The sequence below is a fragment of the Pan troglodytes genome, chromosome 1 (genome assembly GCF_028858775.2).
Source record: "Pan troglodytes isolate AG18354 chromosome 1, NHGRI_mPanTro3-v2.0_pri, whole genome shotgun sequence".
Taxonomy (NCBI): Eukaryota; Metazoa; Chordata; class Mammalia; order Primates; family Hominidae; genus Pan; species Pan troglodytes.
This window is the reverse complement of record NC_072398.2, coordinates 93,155,828-93,178,750: the sequence shown is the minus strand read 5'-3', so window position 1 is coordinate 93,178,750 and position 22,923 is coordinate 93,155,828. Positions and strand designations below refer to the sequence as shown.

The following is a 22,923-nucleotide window of genomic DNA, read 5'->3' as shown; positions in this document are numbered from 1 at the left end:
CCAATGCCTTGTGGGAGTTGTAGTTCTTGGAGAAGCCCCACCTTTCCCTTTGTAGTGCCCGCCTGCCTGAGGCTGTGAGCGCTCCTAAGAGGTTTGTGCGTTCTCCAGGCTTCTTATTCGGCCCTCTTTGGGGGGCTTTTCAAGCTGATTTTTCACTACTGTATGTGACCCGCACCTGCTTAGGTGCTTTGGGAAACTAGCAAACCTAGAAATTTGGATCATCTATCTAAAATGTCAACTAGTACTGTCGAACAGAGAATTAGAGAAAAGCTATTCCAACCAGTATTTTTTCTTTTCTCAGACAAGACACGTAGACATTCCCTACATCCAGCAGGTCACCGAGCCCTGAGCTTTATTTAGAAGCCCTTTGAAGTGCCAAAAAAGTAGATCTTTTTTTCTCCATTCCTACTATAACTGCTTCAGTTCTTGCTGGTTACTGGATGTGGGTTTTACTCTAGTAGTCTTTCTATCTTAGGTCTTTCCTGCACTTTTTATTTTTATTTATTTTATTTTATTTTTGAGACAGGGTCTTGCTCTGTACCCCAGGGTGGAATGCAGTGGCGCGATCTCAGCTCACTGCAACCTCCGCCTCCCAGGTTCAAGCGATTCTCCTGCCTCAGCCTCCCCAGTAGCTGGGATTACAGGAGTGTGCCACCTGCCCGGCTAATTTTTTGTCCTTTTAGTAGAGACGGTGTTTCACCATGTTGGCCAGACTGGTCTCAAACTCCTGTCCTCAAGTGATCTGCCCACCTCGGCCTCCCAAAGTGCTGGAATTACAGGCTTGAGCCACCACGCCCGGCCTCCCTGCACTTTTTAATCAGCTGCCAAACTTCCCAAAACAGCATTTTGAACAGTAGATCTTAGGTTCAGAGGATGAACTGTGAAGTTAGGCAGTCATGAATTCAATCCCAGTTCTGTCACTTACTGGTTAGGTAACCTTGAACAAGCATTACTTATATAACACCTTGGTTCCCACATCTGTAAAACAAGATAATTATAGCACTCACAAAAGGTTAGAGTATCAAATAAGATGATGTATGTAAAACTCTTAGTACAGTGCCTGGCACATGTATGTGCTCAGTAAATGGTAATTATCAGTATTGCTGTTATTCTATACCTCCCTTGTAGCATTCCTGCATTCAATATGCGTTTACTGAGCACCTACTTTGTTCCTGGTGCTGCTGTAGGTTCTGGAGATACAGTGATAAATAGGACAGATATGGTTTCTACTTTCTGGGGGTTACATTCTTGTAGAATAATACACATTGCCTGTATCTGCCTTAGTATCTGTCCTTCCATTCTCCACCTCCAAGATTGCAGCTTCTTGAGAAAAGGTTGTCCATTTCCCGTTGCTTAGTGTCTTGCCTGAGCACACAGGAAGTAGTCCAGGAATTAATAATGACTTCTCTACATACAACCTCCAATCTGCTCTGACTTCAGGCCTTGGTGTGTGGCTTCCCTGAAATGTCCTACTGCCCCTCTTTCCTATCCAAATCCAGCCAATCCTTCAGGACCCTGTTCTGGTCTTGTCCTCTCTGGGAAGCCCTCCTTGGCTTTGATTGCTCTTTTACAGCACAACAGTTTATTTGTTTTCCTCTAATTGTTTCTGGCTTGAAAAATGTACCTTAGGCCGGGCACAGTGGCTCATGCCTGTAATCCCAGCACTTTGGGAGGCCGAGGCGGGTGGATCACGAGGTTAGGAGATCGAGACCATCCTGGCCAACATGGTGAAACCCCGTCTCTACTAAAAATACAAAAATTAGCTGGGTATGGTGGCGCATGCCTGTAATCCCAGCTACTCAGGAGGCTGAGGTTGGAGAATCACTTGAACCCAGGAGGCAGGGGTTGCAGTGAACCGAGATCGTACCACTGCACTCCAGCCTGGTGCCAGAGCAAGACTCCGTCTTAAAAAAGAAAAAGAAAAATGTACCTTAATGATTAGGTCCTATTTCTGTAGTGTACACTTTTTCAAGGGCAAAGAAAGTGCTCAAGAAACGTCTGCTGATTGGAGAAATTTTTGTTTTTTGAGACAGAGTCTCACTGTGTTGCCCAGGCTGGAGTGCAGTGGTGCTATCTCAGCTCACTACAACCTCCGCCTCCCAGGTTCAAGCAATTCTCCTGCCTCAGCCTCCCAAGTAGCTGGGACTACAGGCACATGCCAGCATGCCCAGTTAATTTATTTGTGTTTTCAGTAGAGACGGGGTTTCACCATGTTGGCAGGATGGTCTTGATCTCCTGACCTTGTGGTCCGCCCGTCTCAGCCTCCCAAAGTGCTGGGATTACAGATGTGAGCCACCACACCCAGCCAATTGGAGAAATTTTTATTCCTTCCTTCCTTCCTTTTTCTTTCTTTCCTTTTTTTTTCTTTTTAGACAGAGTCTCACCCTTTGCCCAGGCTGAGTGCAGTGGCACAAACATGGCTCACTGCATCCTTAACCTCCTGGGCCAGCTGATCCTCTTACTTCAGCCTCCCGATTAGCTGGGACCACAGGTGTGCCCTACCATGCCTGGGTAATTTTTTTTTTTTTTTTTACTTTAGGGACGGAGTTTTGCCATGTTGCTCAGGCTGGTCTCTAACTCCTGGGCTCAAGTGATCCACCCGTCTCTGCCTCCCAAAGTGTTGGGATTATAGTTATGACCCACCTTGTTTGCTCAAATATTGCTTTCTATAGCCATTTCTTCAGGACCGGAAATGGACAGTGTGGGTGTTCTTGTTTCTCAGACTCTGCTGCACCTGAAAGCAATGTATCTTTAGCACACACTCTTTAGACACCTTACTATGTAGCCACTTCTAGGTCCAGAAGAGAAATGTCTTCATCTTTGGGTTGCCCACTTATACACTGACCCTTTTCCTGCCTCTATCCCATCCAAGTCACTTGTTCCTTCATTAGTACATTTAGCATTCATTTTTTGAGCACCTGTTATGTGTCAAGCACTGTGATAGTGACTATAAGAGATACAAAATAGGGCCAGGCACGGTGGCTCATGCCTGTAATCCCAGCACTTTGGAAAGCCGAGGTGGGTGGATCATGAAGTCAGGAGTTCGAGACCAGCCTGACCAACATGGTGAAACCCGGTCTCTACGAAAAATACAAAAATTAGCCGGGCATGGTGGCACACCCTTGTAATCCCAGCTACTAGGGAGGCTGAGGCAGGAGAATCGCTTGAACCTGGGAGGTGGAGTTTGCAGTGAGCCGAGATCGTGCCACTTCACTCCAGCCTGGGTGACAGAGTGAGACTCCATCTCAAAAAAAAGAGAGATACAAAATAGGATATGGTGCCTGCCCTCAAGGAGGATGACCTATAGTCCTAACCATAATGAAAAGACAAATGAGGTGTCAAGCACTCCTCAAAAAAACAAAAACAGTCAGGCAAGGTGGTTCACACCTGCAATCCCAGCACCTTGGAAGGAAGGATTGCTTAAAGCCAGGAGTTCGAGACCAACCTTGGCAACAAAGCGAGACCTGTCTCTACAAAAAAAATTAAGCAGCCAGGTATGGTGCCATGTTCCTGTAACCCCAGCTTACTCAGGAGGCTGAGGTGAAAGCATCGCTTGAGCCCAGGAGTTCGAGGCTGCAGGGAGCTATGATTGCACCACTACTCTCCAGCCTGGTGACAGAGCAACAACCTGTCTGGAAACAAAACACATGGGCCGGGTGCGGTGGCTCACGCCTGTGATCCCAGCACTTTGGGAGGCTGAGGCAGGCAGATCACCTGAGATCAGGAGTTTGACACCAGCCTGACCAACATGGAGAAAACCTGTCTCTACTGAAAATACAAAATTAGCTGGGTGGGGTGGCACATCCCTGATATAGTCGATGGGAAACATCCACCAAAGTGACTTATGTCAAAGTGAGTCTGTCAAGAAAATCTCTTGGATTTAGTATAGATTGATTTTTTTCTTTTTTTCTCTAGAACTAGAGAGAACCTGGGAAAACGCTGTGATAACAGACCATTTCACCCCTGGAACTTTCACATATCTTACTGTGGATCAGAAAGTCTCAGACAAGGAATGGGCTGGTGAGGACACATCATCTCTGTTCAATCTCCCTACTGGAATTCATTCTGACTAGAGTAGACAGATTTTGAGTCAATTGCTAAAGGAAGTGTTTCTGTTGAAAGAGCTCCAAAAGAATACCAATGCTTCCTGCCATCCTCAAGGGGACTCCAAACCAAGAGATTGAGTAGGACTTTGTTAGATGAGCAGGAATTGTGTGTCAGGATTGGAGGTTTACAGAGCCAGTGTGAGGCCACCTGTGGTGTCAGTTGTGCCCCTAGGATGGTATAACAGGTTTCATGCCTTTTTTTTTTTCTTTTTTTTTTTTTTTAGACAGGGTCTCACTGTGTCACCCAGGCTGGAGTGCAGTGACTCAATAAGGCTCGACATCCAGGGCTCAAGCAATCCTTTCTCCCTAGTAGCTGGGAGTAAAGGCATGCCCCATCATGCCTAATTTTTTTGTTTTTTGTAGAGATGGTGTCTTGTTATGTTGGCCAGGCTGGTCTTGAACTCCTGAACTCAAGCAATACTCCCTCCTTGGCCTCCCAAAGTGCTGGGATTACAGGTGTGAGCCACCGTGCCCAGCCTACATTGATTTTTTTATTGTGTTTTTTTTTTGTTTTGTTTTTATGTTTTTGTTTTTAAGATAAGGTCTCCTTCTGTGGCCAAGGCTGGAAAGCAGTGGCATGATCACAGCTCACTCCAGCCCTGAACTCCTGGGCTAAAGCAACCTTCCTACTTCAGCCTCCTGAGTAGCTGGGACCACAGGTGCTTGCCACCACGCCCAACTAATTTTTAAATTTTTTGTAGAGACGAGGTCTCATCTGTTGCCCAGGCTGATCTTGATCTTGAACTCCTCGGCTCAAGCTGTTCTCCTGCCTCGGCCTCCCAAAGTGCTGGGATTACAGGCATGAACCACTGTGCCTGGCCAATTTTTTTTTTTTTTTTTTTTTTTTGAGACTGAGTCTCACTCAAGCTGAAGTGCAATGCGCCATCTCTGCTCACTGCAAACTTTGCCTCCCGGGTTCATGAGATTCTCCTGCCTCAGCCTCCCCAGTAGCTGGGATTACAGGCAACAGGCACATGCCACCATGCCTGGCTAAGTTTTGTATTTTTAGTAGAGACGGGATTTCACCATGTTGGCCAGGCTGGTCTCTAATTCCTGACCTCAAGTGATCCACCCACCTCGGCCTCCCAAAGTGCTGGAATTACGGGTGTGAGCCACTGTGCCCGGCCCTGGCCAATTTCTTATTGTGATTAAATATACATAACACCATAACACAACATTGATCATTTTAACCTTTTTTTGTTTTTTTAGACAGGTTCTCACTCTGTCACCCAGGCTGGAGTGCAGCAGCGTAATCATCACTCACTGCAGCCTTGACCTCCTAGGCTCAAGTGATTTTCCTGCCTCACCAATTTGGACAAACTGTACCCATCTTGGTTAAAGAGGCAGATGTGATGGAAAACTGGCTCTAACTTCTCTATTATTAATTCAACACAGATTTGCTGATTACCCTCCTACGTGCTAAACACTGTTCTAGGCCCTAGGGCAATAGCAGTGGACAAAACAGACAAATCTCCTTACCTTTCTCTGAAAACAGACAAAATCCCATGACTTTCTAATGCAACACTGTCCAGTAGAACTTCCAGTGGTAATGAAAATATTCTATAATATCTCCACTGTCCAACATGGTAGCCACCAACTACATGTGGCTATTGAGCACTTGAAATGTGACTGGGTAGACTGAGGAAGTGAATTTTTAATTTTATTTCATTTTAACTCATTTCTTTTTTGTTTGTTTTTATTGATTTTTAATTTTTTTGAGACAGAGTCTCACTCTGTCACACAGGTCAGAGTGCAGTGGTGCGATCTTGGCTCACTGTAACCTCCGCCTCCCGGATTCAAGTGATTCTCATGCCTCAGCCTCCCGAGTAGCTGGGACTACAGACAGTGTCACCACAGCTGGCTAATTTTTGTATTTTTGGTGGATACGGGGTTTGGCCATGTTGGCCAGACTGGTCTCCAACTCCTGACCTCAAGCGATCCACCTACCTCGGCCTCCCAAAGTGTTGGGATTGCAGGCATGAGCCACTATGCCCCGCCTCATTTTTTAACTCATTTCAGTTTAAGTTTGAATAGCTACATGTGACTAGTATATGGAACAGCACAGCTCTAGTGTACTCTGACACATGTCTGGACTTTGGCTTTTGAAATGCAAAAGCCCAGCATTTTGCTACTCAGAAAGCATTTTCTCTGCTTTTTCTCTGAAACAATTCTTCCTCCATCATTGGGAAAGCTCGGGTCTGAGGCACGGGATGTGGGACAGCTCCCAGTGAGTCCCCAAAAAACCTCCAAATCTTGACTGACCCCATTGAATGTCTGAACCCAGGGAAGACACCTTCCTGAGGTAGATGCTTCTAGGTATGCAAAGCACACGGTTTCCCCCTTCCCCCTACACACATGAAGGATGTCCGTGTCGTCTCAGCCCCTTCATCCTCTTGTTCCCTCTCAGCCTCACAGCCAGTAATGAGGAGCCATTTTAGCATAAGGGCATATCATCCTGAGAGGCAGTCTCTCAGGATGAGAGCGACAGCATGACTTGTTGGTTTGGTTGTAGATATCATACTCTGAAGATGGAATGGCGACGTCAGTGAGGAGGCCAGAAACAGGGGTCTCCTCGACCTCACCCAAGAGGCAGCAGCAGGAAGAAGTAGGGCTCCAGCTGAAAGCGGGAAAGTAGCCGGGCACGGTGGCTCACACCTGTAATCTCAGCACATTGAGAGGCTGAGGTGGGTGGATCCCCTGAGGTCAGGAGTTCGAGACCAGCCTGGCTAACATGGTGAAACTCCGTCTTTAATAAAAATACAAAAATTAGCTGGGCATGGTGGCGGGCACCTGTAATCACAGCTACTTGGGAGGCTGAGGTAGGAGAATCACTTGAACCCAGGAGGTGGAGGTTGCAGTGAGTCGAGATGGCACCACTGCACTCCAGCCTGGGCGACAGAGGGAGACTGTATCTTAAAAAAAAAAAAAAAAAGTGGCAAAGTAGATAAGAACAAGGCAAGGGTCCTTTGTGAAAAGGGACTTCCGGGTATCTGCTCTAGGCTGGCTCTGGAAGACAACTTTGGGAGAAAAGGCATGCATGCACATCCTACCTCCCGGACCAGGAGTCTATGTGTGTTACCAACCAGCTACCAAGGGGTCTCTTTTCTTTCCCACAATGAGCTGTGTGCACTCAGTCTCCTGCCAGACACTAGGGGACGCTGGCAGTGTTGGCGAGCCTCTGCGCTGTGGTCCTGCTCTGCCACTGCATCCACCACGCTGTAGTCAGACAACTTGTCCCAGCTCTTTCCCCTCCCTGGACTGTGAGTACCTACAGGGCAGGGACACACCTCGTGTTTGTGGAATGGCTTCCCCATAAGTAGTCACTGAGCATAACTGAGCCACGCAGGGAGAAGAAAATCACTGCTGCTGACCCTGCAATGGTCAGGCTTGGCTGGAAAAGGACACCAGATTCCAGAGCCAAGAACAGTGCCCCACGCACAATTATTTATTTTGAAACACTTCAAACCTATAGAAACTTGAAAAAATGGTTGAATTAACACCTGTATGCCTTTCATCTGGATTTATCAGTCACTAACATTTTGCCCATTTGCTGTCACTCTATATGTAAATTAATATATGTATACACTGTCTTGTGCCACATAATGATGTTTTGGTCAACAATGGACTGTATATATAGTGGTGGTCACACAGATTATGATACCGTATTTTCACTGTACCTTTTCTATGTTTAGATACACAAATATCATATGTTACAATTGCCTACAGTATTCAGTATAGTAATGTGCTGTATAGGTTTGTGCCCTAGGAACAATAGGCTGTACCATACTACTGCCAAGGTGTATAATAGGCCATGCCATCTAGGTTTGTAAGTACACTCTATGATGTTCACACAACGACATCACCTAACACCATATTTCTCAGAATGTATCCCGTGGTTAAGTGATGCATAACTGTATATGTACAGTCGTCCTTTGGCAACCTTAGGGGATTCGTTGCAGGACCATTGCAAATACCAAAATCTGTAGATGCTCATTATCTTTATATAAAATGACAGAATATTTGCATATAGCCTATGCATATCCTCCCATATACTTTATTCTTTTTGTTAATTTTTTAAATAATTTTGTTTAATAAAGTAGAGCAGCCGGGCATGGTGGCTCATGCCTGTAATCCCAGCACTTTGGGAGGCCGAGGCAGGTGGATCACCTGAGGTTGGGAGTTTGAGACCAGCCTGACCAACATGGAGAATCCCTGTCTCTACTAAAAATACGAAATTAGCCGGGCACACCTGTATTCCCAGCTACTGGGATACAGTAGCTGGGATTACAGCTACTTGAAGCTGAGGCAGGAGAATCGCTTGAACCCAGGAGGTGGAGGTTGCAGTGAGCTGAGATCACGCCATTGTACTCCAGCCTGGGCAACAAAAGCAAAACTCCCTCTCAAAAATAAATAAATAACTAAATAAAGTAGAGCAGAATCTTACTATGTTGCCCCAGGTCAGTCTCAAACTCTTCAAGCGATTCTCCTGCCTTGGCCTTCCAGAGTGCTGGGATTACAGGCATGAAGCATTGCACCTGGCCCCTACCATATACTATTTATTTATTTATTTATTTATTTATTTATTTATTTATCTGAGACAGAGTCTCACTCTGTCGCCCAGGCTGGAGTGCAGTGGCGTGATCTCGGCTCACTGCAAGCTCCGCCTCCCGGGTTCATGCCATTCTCCTGCCTCAGCCTCCCGAGTAGCTGGGACTAAAGGCGCCCGCCACCACACCCAGCTGATTTTTTTTGTATTTTTTTAAGTAAAGACAGGGTTTCACCGTGTTAGCCAGGATGGTCTTGATCTCCTGACCTTGTGATCTGCCAATCTCAGCCTCCCAAAGTGCTGTGATTACAGGCGTGAGCCACCACGCCCAACTTATTTATTTATTTTTTTGAGATGCAGTCTCACTCTGATGCCCAGGCTGGAGTGCAGTGGTGTAATCTGGGGCTCACCACAACCTCTGCCTCTCAAGTTCAGGCGATTCTCCTGCCTCAGCCTCCCAAGTAGCTGGGATTACAGGCGTGCGCCACCACGCCCAGCTAATTTTTGTATTTTTAGTAGAGACAGGGTTTCATCATGTTGGCCAGGCTGGTCTCAAACTCCTGACCTCAAGTGATTCACCCACCTTGGCCTCCCCAAGTGCTGGGATTACAGGCATGAGCCACTGCGCTGGGCCTACCGTACACTTTACATAATCTCTGGGCCAGGTGCAGTGGCTCATGCCTATAATCCCAGCTGTTTGGGAGGCAGAGGCAGGAGGATTGTTTGAGACAAGGAGTTTAAGACCAGCCTGGGCAACATAGTGAGACTCTGTCTCTATTTTTTTTTTTAATTAAAAAAACAATTTTCCGGCCAGGTGAGGTGGCTCATGCCTGTAATCCCATCACTTTGGGAGGCCAAGGTGGGCAGATCACCTGAGGTCAGGAGTTCATGACCAGCCTGGCCAATATGGCAAAATCCCATCTCAACTAAAAATACAAAAAAAGTAGCCGGGCATGGTGGTGTGAACATGTAATCCCAGCTACTTGGGAGGCTGAGGCAAGAGAATGGCTTGAACCTGGGAGGCAGAGGTTGCAGCAAGCCAAGATCTTGCCACTGTGCTCCAGCCTGGACAATGGAGCAGGACTTCATCTCAAAAATAATAATAATAACCTCCAATCTGAAGTTAGTTTAATCTATGGATGTGGAACTCACAAATACAGAGGGCTGGTTGTATACACATTCATATATACTTTTTTTTTTTTTTTGAGACAGAGTCTCACTCTCTGTCCCCCAGGCTGGAGTGCAGTGGCACGATCTCGCCTCACTGCAACCTCTGCCTCCCGGGTTCACGCCATTCTCCTACCTCAGCCTCCCGAGTAGCTGGGACTACAGGTGCCCGCCACCACACCCGGCTAATTTTTTTTGTATTTTTAGTAGAGACGGGATTTCACTGTGTTAGCCAGGATGGTCTCGATCTCCTGACCTCATGATCCGCCAGCCTCGGCCTCCCAAAGTGGGGGGATTACAGGCATGAGCCACCGCACATGGCCTTTTTTTTTTTAGATAGAGTTTTGCTCTTGTTGCCCAGGCTGCAGTGCAATGGCGCCATCTTGGCTCACTGCAACCTCCACCTCCCGGGTTCAAGGGATTCTTCTGCCTCAGCCTCCTGAGTAGCTGGGATTACAGGTGCCTACCACCACCCCCGGCCAATTTTTGTATTTTTTTGTAGAGACGGGGGTTTCACCATGTTGACCAGGCTGGTCTGGAACTCCTGACCTCAGGTTATCTGCCCACCTAAGCCTCCCAAAGTGCTGAGATGACAGGCATGAGCCACCATGCCTAGCTTCTTTATGACTTTCAAAAGAAAACTAGAATCCAACCAAGAATCGCATATTACAGCATTGTATTTGACCAATAAAGTTTAGACTAAACCAAATGAGCTTCTCCCCTAGAGAGAGCATGGAGAAAAAGGAGAAATGCATGGTAGATAGAAGAACTTTGGCTACTGAGAGGATGAGTAGAAAGAGGAGCAGAGAAGGCTCAGAAAGAGCTCAAGCTCCTGAAACAGACTCTGAAGGGTCCTTTCTAAGTCCTGGGATCACTTGAAAATCTTGGACAGACCTGGCCACCCCAAGTTGAAAGTGGATGGAGGACTATTTTCTGCTTCTTGCCAAATTTCTCCCCAACACATGCAAATTCCAAGGTGGATTCTGGAATCTATACCTGCTGTCTTGATGTCTTTTGAGGTTTCATCCCATTTTCAGAATTTGACCACCGTCTCCTCTTCTCCCTTTCTATTAGCCCGGGTGGGAGCTGGGGGAGGGGTTGAGCAGGCCCAGCCTCCTCTTGCTGAAGAGTGACGGAGTGTGTGTGTGTGCAAGTGCGTGTGCGTGTGCATCTGTGTGTGTGCATGCATGTGTGTGTGCATGCATGTGCACATGTGGCCTCTCACATCCTTCAGAGGAGCCCTCCTTGAACCCATAGGCCCAGGACCCTACCCTCCTGTTGCTATGACAACCACTTCTGTGAGGACTCCGGGAGTAAAGAATTGTGAATGTGTGGTGAGGGAGGGAGGGGGACATGCCAGTCTCATGTCATTAGTGATCATAGAGCTCTATGATAATGAAGAAGAAAGAGAATGGGTCCAGGCCGGGCGCGGTGGCTCACGCCTGTAATCCCAGCACTTTGGGAGGCCGAGGCGGGCAGATCACGAGGTCACGAGATTGAGACCATCCTGGCTAATACAGTGAAACCTCCTCTCTACTAAAAATACAAAAAATTAGCCGGGCGTGGTGGCGGGTGCCTATAGTCCCAGCTACTCAGGAGGCTGAGGCAGGAGAATGGCGTGAACCTGGGAGGCGGAGCTTGCAGAGAGCCGAGATAGTGCCACTGCACTCTAGCCTGGGCGAGAGCAAGACTCCGTCTCAAAAAAAGAAAAAAAAAAAAAAAAAGAAAGAGAATGGGACTTTATCGACTCTCAAAGCCGGCAGGGTATGGGACACAGCCAGGAGCAAAGGCAGGGTGATTCCTGAAGTTCTGCTTGGTGTTTATTTATTTTACAGTGTCACTCTCAGGATATGGGCTGCTCCATTCTTTTTTTTTTTTTTTTTTGAGACAGAGTCTCATGCTGTCACCCAGGCTGGAGTGCAGTGGCGTGATCTTGGTTCACTGCAACTTCCACCTCCTGAGTTTGATTGATTCTAACTCCTCCTGAGTAGCTAAGATTACAGGCGCATACCACCACACCCAGCTATGGGCTGTTCCACTCTTAATTGGACTCTCCACCTCTCCCTTAGGAGATCAAAGAAGCTTGGGGGGCTTCAGGGGAAGAAAATCCCTCCTTTAACAAATTTGCTGTATCCTTGACATCCATCAACAGCTTCATTGATGACTTGGGCTACCAAGGGAGTCAGGAGCTGACCAGTGTAAGTGCCCCACCCTGCATCCCTCCCACCCCTCAGGTCTTGCACCCCTGTTCTACCATCATTTGAGCACTTTAGCTCACTAAGAAATACTGTGGCAACCTCCCGTGCATTCTCTACATGCTTTTGATTCGTATCTTTACTAAAACATGGCTCAAATTTGCTTTGAGGCTGGACTCGGTGGCTCACGCCTGTAATCCCAGCACTTTTGGAGGCTGAGTTGGATGGATTGCTTGAGCCTGGGAGGTTGAGGCTTCAGTGAGCTGTGAATGCCCCACTGCACTCCAACCTGGGTGACAGAGGGAGATCCTGCCTCAAAACAAAACAGAATTACCACTTTCAGAAAAAAAAATTCCACCACCAATAATAATAGTAATATCAACAATAATAGTAATCATAGCTAACATTTATTGAGTACTTACCACATGGTATTTTGTAAGAATTTACATCTCATTTAACTATCATAACAATCCTATAAGGCAGGTACTACTATTTTCCCCATTTTTCAGATGAACAAACTCAGGCACAGGCAGGTTGAATAACTCTCCCAAGACCGCATAAGTAGAAAGCAAAGATGCTAGAGTTTGAGCTCAGTTTGGCTCAAGAGTTCACACACAAAAGAACCACCTCCCAGTTAGCCACTCGATTCTTATTAGTCCTTCCTAATATTCTTTCAATACTCATATGCTCTTAAACGCACTTGGTATAGGAACTTCTTTTTTTTTTTTTTTTTTGAGATGGAGTCTCGCTCTGTCACCCAGGTTGGAGTGCAGTGGCACGATCTCAGCTCACTGCAACCTCTGCCTCCCGGGTTCAAGCAATTCTCCTGCCTCAGCCTCCCAAGTAGCTGGGACTACCGGCGCATGCCACCACGCCTGGCTAATTTTTTTGTTTTGTATTTTTAGTAGAGACGGGGTTTCGCAGTGTTAGCCAGGATGGAGGAACTTCTTAATTGTCTGTTTGAGGGAGGGTTTAAATGCTAGCTGTTTTTTGCTATTGAGCTCTGACACACAATATACTGTACATATTTAAAGTGTACAATTTGATAAGTTTTGACATATATATATACTCATGAAATCATCACAATGAAGATAATAAACGTATCCATCAAATATGAACAAGCAGGATTGTTCAAATATGAACAAGCAGGATTTCTAGAGCAGATAAATTAATGGGTGATTATTTGCCTTCCAAAATGAGTCTTTCTTTTTTTTGAGATGGAGTCTTGCTCTGCCGCCCAGCGACTCTCCTGCCTCAGTCTCCTGAATAGCTGGGATTACAGGCACATGCCACCACGCCTGGCTAGTTTTTGTATTTTTAGTAGAGATGGGGATTTCACCATATTGGGCAGGCTGGTCTTGAACTCCTGACCTCGTGATCTCCCTGCCTTGGCCTCCCAAAGTGCTGGGATTACAGGCGTGAGCCACCGCGCCCGGCCAAAATGAGTCTTTATTTAACCTAAATATTTGCATTACAACCCTTTGAAAAGAATGAGCATTTGGCCGGGCGCGATGGCTCACGCCTGTAATCCCAGCTACTTGGGAGGGCGAGGCAGGAGAATCACTTGAACCCAGGAGGTGGAGGTTGCAGTAAGCAGAGATCACACCACCGCACTCCAGCCTGGGCAACAAGAGTGAAACTCCGTCTCAGAAAAAAAAAAAAAAAAAAAAAAAAAAAAAAAAGAATGAACGTTTAATGCATTCAGGATATGCCTGTGTATCCTTTGCAGATACTGCTTTGTAGCTTGTCTTTAGTATTTTAAGTGAACGTGTCTTCCGGGCCAGGACAGTGATTTTTAACCTCTGCTGTCTGCTCAGTTCTCAGAGACAGATGGGCGCTTGGTTTAGGTTTGCTCTGTGATCTCCATGCTTCTCTGCGGCACTTCGCCTCCCCGCCAACGACAGAGGCAAAGTCCCATATGTAACAGGATGGGTCGGTGGAGAGCATGCTTCATTCCTTGCTCTTGGATTCCCCCAAGGAAGAAGATCCCAGCCTTGTTCAGACGAAGAGGCGGAAGCAGAACAAGGTGTGCATTCTCCAGATGAGGAAAAATGAGGTGAAAGAGGAAGACAAGGAGGACAAGGAGGATGAGGAAGAGGAGGAGGACCAGAGAGAGGGGCCCCCTACCTCTTTGCAATCACCTAGGACAGGACAGAGGCAATGCCCGTACTCAAGAATCCGCCAAGTGAGGCACAAGGAGCACCTGAGCATCTTGGAAAGTAGCTTGAGCTTATCCACCAATGAAACCAAGTTGTCTGTCCATGTTTTTGCCAATACTTATGTAGCTGCTGCCACAGGAAGCAGAAGTCAGTGGAGGAAAACAAGGCATCCGACTCTGGAGCAAGGAGGAGCCCGGGTGAGACTGACTCAGCTGTGAGCTTCACTAATGGGTGATGGTCCAGATCTCCACGGGGCTCCAAGGAAAGCTCTGGGCAGAAGCCAGAAGAGCAGAGTGTAATCCTTCCGCTTAGAAATAAAGCATATTTTATTTTTGTGAATGGCATGTGTGAGCCTGATGATTCCAGGTTTTTTTTGTTTTGTTTTGTTTTGTTTTTTTGCTAGATGTATTCAATCCCTGCCCCACTTTATCTCTCTGAACATCCTGTTTGCTTGCTCCTTCCTTCCTTGCTTGACCCCAGGAGTTTGAGACCAGTCTGGGCAACATGGTGAAATCCCATCTCTACAAAAAAATATAAAAATTAGCTGGGCATGGGCTGGGCGCGACGGCTCACGCCTGTGATCCCAGCACTTTGGGAGGCCGAGGCTGTCAGATCACCTGAGGTCAGAAGTTCGAGACCAGCCTGGCCAACATGGTGAAACCCCATCTCTACTAAAAACACAAAAAATTAGCTGGGTGTCATGGCGGGCACCTGTAATCCCAGCTACTCAGGAGGCTGAGGCAGAAGAATCACTTGAACCTGGGATGGGGAGGTTGCAGTGAGCCGAGATTGCACCACTGCACTCTAGCCTGGGTGACAAGAGTGAAACTCCATCTTGAAAAAAAAAACCAAAAAAAAAAAAAACCAAAAACAAAACAAAAAAAACCACAGCTCAGCCTCTCAGCAACCTTTTCCTAATTGGCCTCCAAGTCAAAGGCAGCCAGTCTTTAGAGTTTCTTTCCCCTCTGGGTTCCAGTCAGTCTTATTCACTCTTTGATGCTTTTTCGATTTTTTATGTATTTTTCCCAGATTTTAAAATTTCTAGTGAGAGTATCGGTCTCAGGCATCTAGTATACCATTATCAAAGTGGAACCTCCCACTCTTGGCTTATTCATGTTCCACAGAACCGTAGTCCATAACTTCACTGTACAAAAGATAAAACCCCATAGGTGTGAAAAGACTTCCTCAAACTTACATGATTAGTGGTAATGCCAGGTTTAGTCTGAGCTCAAGATTAATAACTACCAAACTTCACTGGCATAAAACCTGACTGCAAGAGTTTTTTACTTTTTTTTTTTTTTTTTTTGAGACGGAGTCTTGCTCTGTCGCCCCCAGGCTAGAGTGCGTGGCACAATCTCGGCTCACTGCAACCTCTGCCACCCTGGTACCAGCGATTCTCCTGCCTCAGCCTCCTGAGTAGCTGGGATTACAGGCACCTGCCACCGTGCCTGGCTAATTTTTGTATTTTTAGTAGAGACAGGGTTTCACCATCTTGGCCAGGCTGGTCTCTAACTCCTGACCTCGTGATCCACCCACCTCAGCCTCCCAAAGTGCTGGGATTATAGGCGTGAGCCACTGTGCCCAGCCTTGTTTTACTTTTTAACCTAAGGTAAGGGGAGGGCAATCTTGCCAAAAGATCAGAGGATGGAGGCAATAATCTTACAATTCATAGTTTCCTCTACCACACCTGACCTATGGGGAAGTGGGGGAAGAGATCTCAGATACCCAATGGTCTGATGGGGAATGGAAGAATGCAGTCCTCCCCATTCCCAAGTCATATATTATTGATACTTCCATCATCAGTTATCCCTTAACCATATATATATATATATAAATTTTTTTTTCTTTTGAGACAGGGTTTCACTTTGTCTCCCAGGCTGGAGTGCAGCGGCGCAATCACAGCTCACTGGAGCCTTGACTTCTTGGGCTCAAGTGATCCTCCTGCCTCAGCCTCCCATGTAGCTGGGACTACAGGCCCACACCACCATGCCTGGCTAATTTTTAAATTTTTCGTAGAGACAAGGTCTCCCTATGTTGCCAGGCTAAAACCTTTTAATATTTCTTGTTTTTTTGAGATGCAGTTTTGCTCTTGTTGCCCAGGCTGTAGTGCAATGGCATGATCTCAGCCACTTTTAATATTTCTTAACATCTGTAGTAACTGAACCAAACTTCAAATTCCTCTAGATCACAACTCTTGCCCTGGAAAACCAAGAAGTTGTTTTCAGCCAGCTTCTTCCTCAAAAAAACAAACGCCAACACACTCTCACAACAAAGACCACGCCATTTATTTACAAAGGCCAGTGTGGGAGCTGGGGGAGGCAGGGAGGGAAAGCCACACAGACATCTTCTCTGGACTGCTTGGGACCCTTTCCCACTTGGAGCAAACTCTGTTCCTCTTGCCGTCATATTCTCAGCCATGGGGTCGGTCCTCCAAGCAGCTGGGCCAAGTAGGAGAGGGAAGAGGTGATATGAGCCTCCTCTGTGCTCTGACAGAGAAATGTCCAATTCCAGATCAAAGGCATCATTGCCACCCTCTCCTCTCCTTCCTCAAAGAAAACTTTCTGGCCTGGAGGGAAATAGTTAAGAACTGAAAGGCCAGGGGCTCTGGAGGAAAAAAACCCTCTACTATTCCCACAAGGCAGTGAGGGGTGATAAGGGTGCTAGTCACAGCTCTGACAGCTTCAGAAAGGGTACCCACATTACCTCTGGGTTACCCAGCATCCAGAGCCCCAAGGGACCTAGCTCTCCCGGATATATATTCCTGCAATGGACTGACCTTTTTACCCACTTGTCTCTGGTGGTGGGAGAGCACTCTGAACCAGAAACCAACAAGGAATCCACTTCCCACCCAACTTAAGAGTGTATGCACACATGTGGATACACATGCACCTCCCCACTACTCACACAGACCCCAACCCCCTTCATGTCTTTTGAGGGGGGCTCAAACTACTGGTGCCTGGGGACACAAGACCTGGGTCCATGGAAATGTGTGTGTGTGTGCATATAAGCACATGTGCTTGAGGAACTAAAGCCAATATGACCCCTTGTGGGGCGTGGCGCTTAGCTTCACTGGGCTCCTTTTTTCAGTTTAAATTCCATTAGCATCTCTAAGTCTCTTCTGCCAGCTTGGGCCTGGATTCTTCTGCCTAAAAGAGCTATGAGTGCTTCTGCTCCCCACTGTTAATTCCAACTTCCAAGCCTTTTACTTAGGCTGTCTCCCCCATTCCCTTCCTCCGAATAATCTCATTCCCTCCTCTTTCACACGAATTTCCTCTGGGCTGCTCCAGGGTTTGTTAATTCCTGTCCAGAGAGCTGTCTCATCTCCCTCTTCAGACAGGGAGAACAGGCGTCTTCCTCCTTACCCTGGAATTTCCAACAGTTCCCACCAAAAAGTGCTGAATGAACCAGAATAGGGGCCGAGAAGGAAAATTACCACCTGTTTCACCTGCTCCTCCTTCAGAGCAAGAAATTCTAGCATTGGTTGGGCTAGGGGTTGGGGGATAGGGAGAAAAAGAAGGAAGAGAGTTACCAAAAGTAAACATAAGACAAAACCCTAGTGGTATAGATGGAAGACTATGTTCCAGTAAACCAGAGAGCTGGTTCCTCCCTCGACTCTGCACAGCCACTGAAAGTTTAAAGATTGCAAAAGTGGTGTGGGGCAAGGAGGTAGAGTCAATCAATGAAACTGTGAAAACTGTTTAAGTAGCACTGCTCAAGGAGACCAGGAGAGAAGATTCTGTTAGAGACGTAGCAGTAAAACCATAATTCTCAGACAGAGCTAAGGGGTTGGAGCCCATGCCTCTAAAGTCACCCTGCTGTTTGGAAAGGATGAGGGAGAAGACGGAAGGGATGACAAGCTGCAGAGGGTAAGGATTGACAGAAGAACTGAATGCTGACATCGAGGGAGGGGAGAGGCAGGAGGCATGGGCCAAGGGATTAGGAGAGCTGGGAGCCCAGCAGTCTCTCGATAGCTGCGTTGATGTCCCCTCCTGTGGCAATCAGGGCCTGCAGGTTGGCCTCACGATTGATGAAGCCCATGGAGTTGAGCTGCTCCAGCTGCTGCTGAAATCTCACTTCTGGCGTCTGCACCTGGAGGGGACAGGCCTTGTGAAGTGGGCACAGGACCAATCTTGGGGGCCCTATTTGAATTAAGGGTTTCTAAGACCAGCAGGTCTTCTCTAATATCCTCAGAGTCAATCAGGAGGGCAGGGAAGATGAGTTGCAAATGGGGGCCCAGGAGCCTAGGTCCCAAGTCCTAAATAACTGTGTAATGGCCGGGTACGGTGGCTCACGCCTGTAATCCCAGCACTTTGGGAGGCTGAGGTGGGCGGATCACGAGGTCAGGAGATCGAGACCATCTTGGCTAACACGGCGAAACCCCATCTCTACTAAAAATACAAAAAATTCGCTGGGTGTGGTGGTGGGCGCCCTGTAGTCCCAGCTACTCAGGAGGCTGAGGCAGGAGAATGGCGTGAATCCGGGAGGCGGAGCTTGCAGTGAGGCGAGATCGCGCCACTGCACTCCAGCCTGGGCAACAGAGCGATACTCTGTCTCAAAAAACAAAAACAAAAACAAAAAAACAAACAAAACTGTGTAATAATATGGCAGGCGGATATCTTTTTTAGATTTTCAAGATAACTGATAGGCCTAGATCAGCATATATTCCTCATTACTTTCCATAAACACTGGAGATGTTAACAGGCACTCCAAAAGCCAAATGCTCTGTGGTCAAATAAGATGCATACTAAGCATGACCTCCAAGGCCCCTCCTAATAGTCATCACACGTACAGCCATATGAAAGGCTAGAGAAGGGTCCCAGTTAAGAAGCTATTTAATTTTGTTTCACTGATCAACAGTTATTTATAAAAGAGAAGTATTTCCTTTTTTTTTGAGACAGGGTTTTGCACCCAGGCTGGAATATAGTGGCAGAATCATAGCTCACTGCAGCCTCTATCTCCTGGGCTCAGGTGATCCTTCTATCTGAGCCTCCTGAGTAGCTGGGGCTACAGGTGTGTACCACCTTGCCCAGCTAATTAAAAAAAAATTTTTTTTTGGCTGGGCATAGTGGCTCATGCCTATAATCCCAGCACTTTGGGAGGCCAAGATGGGCAGTTTGCCTGAGGTCAGGAGTTCAAGACCAGCCTGGCCAACATGGCGAAACCCCAAGTCTACTAAAAACACAAAAAATTACCCAGGTGTGGTGGCGCATGCCTGTAGTCCCAGCTACTTGGGAGGCTGAGGCAGAAGAATCACTTGAATCCGGGAGGCGGAGGTGCAGTGAGCTGAAATTGCGCCACTGCACTCCAGCCTGGAAGACAGAGTACATCTTAAAAAAACAAAAGTGCGTGGTGGCTCATGCCTGTAATCCCAGCACTTTGGGAGGCTGAGGCAGGTGGATCACTTGAGGTCAGGAGTTCGAGACCAGACTGGCCAACATGGCGATACCCCGAGACTAAAGATACAAAAATTAGTTGGGCGTGGTGACAGGAGCCTGTAGTCTCAGCTACTCAGGAGGCTGAGGCAGGAGAATCGCTTGAACCCGGGAGGCGGAGGTTGCAGTGAGCCGAGACTGTGCCATAACACTCTAGCATGGGGGACAGAGTGAGACTCCATCTCAAAAAAATAAAAATAAAATAAAAAATAAAGAAAAAAATTTTTTTAGCAGAGAAAGGGTCTTGCTATGTTGCCCAGGCTGGTCTCAAGTGATCCTCCTGCCTTGGCCTCTCTAACTGCTGGGATTACAGGCATGAGCCACTGCACTAGGTCTTTTTTTTTTTTTTTTTTTTGAGACGGAGTCTCGCTCTGTCACCCAGCCTGGATGCAGTGGCATGATCTGCCTCCCGGGTTGAAGCGATTCTCCTGCCTCAGCCTCCTGAATAGCTGGGATTACAGGTGCATGCCACCAAGCCCGGCTAATTTTTGTATTTTTAGTAGAGATGTGGTTTCACCATGTTGGCCAGGTGGGTTTTGAACTCCTGGCCTCAAGTGATACACCCGCCTTGGCCTCCCAAAATGTTGGGATTACAGGCATGAGCCACCATGCCCAGCTTGCACTAAGCCTTTTTTTTAAAAGAAAAAAATTTTTACAGACTGGGTCTCCCTGTGTTGCCGAGGCTGGTCTCGAACTCCTGGCCTCAAGCAGTCCCCTGCCTTGGCCTCCCAAAGCACTGGGATTACAGGCATGAGCCACACTCCTGGCCTGGCTTTTTTTTTTTTTTTTTTTTTTTGAGATGGAGTTTCGCTCTTGTTGCCCAGGCTGGAGTAAAATGGCACGATCTCAGCTCACTACAACCTCTGCCTCCCAGGTTCAAGTGACTCTCCTGCCTCAACCTCTCGAGTAGCTGGGATGATAGGCATGCGCCACGACACCCAGCTAATTTTGTATTTTTAGTAGAGATGGGGTTTCTCCATGTTGGTCAGGCTGGTCTTGAACTCTTGACCTCAGGTGATCTGCCTGCCTCGGCCTCCCAAATTGCTGGGATTACAGAAGTGAGCCACCGCCTGGCTAGCTTGGCTTTTCATTCTTGTCATTCCTCTAATTATCTCCTGTAAATGTTTGCCCAAGGGGTATTTGGAAAGCACAAGCCTTGATTATGAACAAAAGACTCTTATAGTGGCCGGGCGCGGTGGCTCACGCCAGTAATCCCAGCACTTTGGGAGACCGAGGCAGGCGGATCACGAGGTCAGGAGATTGAGACCATCCTGGCTAACATGGTGAAACCCCGTCTCTACTAAAAATACAAAAAATTAGCTGGGCGTGGTGGTGGGCGCCTTTAGTCCCAGCTACTCGGGAGGCTGAGGCAGGAGAATGGCCTAAACCCAGGAGGCGGAGCTTGCAGTGAGCTGAGATCCGGCCACTGCACTCCAGCCTGGGCGACAGAGCGAGACTCCGTCTCAAAAAAAAAAAAAAAAAAAAAAAAAAAAAAAAAAAGACTCTTATAGCTAGAAAGAGCCCAGCAAGCACCGTCCACCTGGTGTTGAAAGGAACAATGTTCGATCCAGAGAAAAGACAGGACTTGCCTGGGGTCACAGAGAAAGTCAGTCACTAAGGCCCCCTGACTTGCAGTATAAAAGCCCTTTCTGGACGGGTGTGGTGGCTCACACCTATAATCCCAGCACTTTGGGAGCCCGAGGCAGGCAGATCACCTAAGGTCAGGAGTTCGAGACCAACCTGGACAACATGGTGAAACCCCATCTCTACTAACAATACAAAAAAATTAGCCGGGTGTGGTGGCGCGTGCCTGTAATCCCAGCTACTCGGGAGGTTGAGGCAGGAGAATGGCTTGAACCTGGGAGGCAGAGGTTGCGCCATTGCACTCCAGCCTGGGCAAGAAGAGCAAAACTCTGTCTCAAAAAAAAAAAAAGCAAGCCCTTTCCAGTGCTCCTTGTTGCTTCTTATCACAGTCCACACATTTTTTTTTTTTTTTTTTTTGAGATGGAGTCTCGCTCTGTCGCCCAGGCTGGAGTGCAGTGGCGCCATCTTGGCTCACTGCAAGCTCCACCTCCCGAGTTCACCCCATTCTCCTGCGTCAGCCTCCTGAGTAGCTGGGACTGCAGGCACCTGCCACCACGCCTGGCTAATTTTTTTTTTTGTATTTTTTAGTAGAGATGGGGTTTCACCGTGTTAGCCAGGATGGTCTCGATCTTCTGACCTCGTGATCCGCCTGCCTCAGCCTCCCAAAGTGCTGGGATTACAGGCGTGAGCCACCGCGCCCGGCCAGTCCACAGAATTTAACTTGGGTTGCACCTGGACTGGACACCACCTAGTTTAGCTCTCTCGTGCCTTGCACAAAGCTGGGTAAACATACATTTTGGTTGAATGGCTTTTCCAGATGAGTCACAGAGGTCAGAGAAAGGTTAAGAGGCTCACTCGAGGTAGGTCATCCCTGCCCCTCCTGCCAGCCCCTGGCCTTGACTTTCCCAGGGCCTTGGTTACCTCGCAGAATCCCCCTCCCCAGAGTCTCAGAGATGGGGGCTGCTTTAATTATCAAAAGGATCCTTTGATATAAGCAGAAATGGTATAGTGTAAATTCTGGAGGTGGAATGCCTGGGTTTGAGTCTTGGCTTCATTATCTACTAGCTATGTAAGTGAGTAAGCCACTTAACCTTTCCGGGCCTCAGTTTTCCCCATCTTTAACACAGAAATAATAATAATAGCTTTCTCATGAGGCTATTGTGAGGAATGTGGTAAATGAGTCGTAAATGAGCTCCAAAATCTAAAGCATTTAGAACAGTATGTAGTGCACGGGTAAGTACCATTACTCTTCTCATCTCTATTTCACATCTGCACAAACTGAACTCAGGGAGGATCAGTAACCTGCCCAAGGCTAGCAAGTGGCAGAACAGGACCTGACTCCCAAGCTTGCCCTGCTGCCTCTATTCTATTGCTTCCCTTGAAACCTCCCAGGATCAAAGTGGTGCTCCCAGCACCTGCCCCCACTGCCTCATGTACCTGTGAGTTTCCACTTCCAGCCAAAAGCTGGATCATCTGCTGCATGAGTTGCTGCTGGGCGCTGGAAGCCCCTGTTGGAGAAGATGTGGCTGGCGTGGCTGGTGAGGAAGTGGGGGCCTCGGGCGTAGACCCTGCGTTGCTGCCTGCTGAGGGTGCTGGGGTCCGGGACATCCCAAAGGAGCCAAGGCTGTAGGCAAGAGAGACCAAGAGGTAGGAGATGGCATCCAAGAAAGGGATGAGAATGTGAGATCCAGAAGGAAAAGCAGTTGGAAGAAACAGGAAAACAGACCCTCAGAG

General features: G+C 47.5%; 1 protein-coding gene and 1 long non-coding RNA gene across 3 annotated transcripts in view; one reads left to right on the top strand and one right to left on the bottom strand.

The window, feature by feature from the left end:
* The first annotated feature begins 4 nt into the window (after positions 1-4).
* On the top strand, positions 5-14,512 carry LOC107973415 (uncharacterized). The gene is made up of 3 exons (XR_001715676.3): positions 5-91; positions 3,916-4,020; positions 13,993-14,512. It is a non-coding gene; the product is annotated as an uncharacterized LOC107973415 (long non-coding RNA).
* The window catches only part of UBQLN4 (ubiquilin 4), a 20,587-nt gene continuing 12,030 nt past the window's right edge, over positions 14,367-22,923 (bottom strand). The window contains exons 10-11 of one of the 2 annotated variants that reach the window (XM_016948264.4): positions 22,627-22,813; positions 14,367-14,442 (exon numbers count right to left, since the gene is read on the bottom strand). In XM_016948264.4, coding sequence (XP_016803753.1) covers positions 14,398-14,442; positions 22,627-22,813 — 232 coding nt within the window. In that variant the 3' untranslated portion in view covers positions 14,367-14,397. Of the gene's footprint in view, positions 14,443-16,436; positions 18,263-22,626; positions 22,814-22,923 lie in introns of those variants that run through there. The other variant, XM_001163250.7, reaches the window with a different exon arrangement.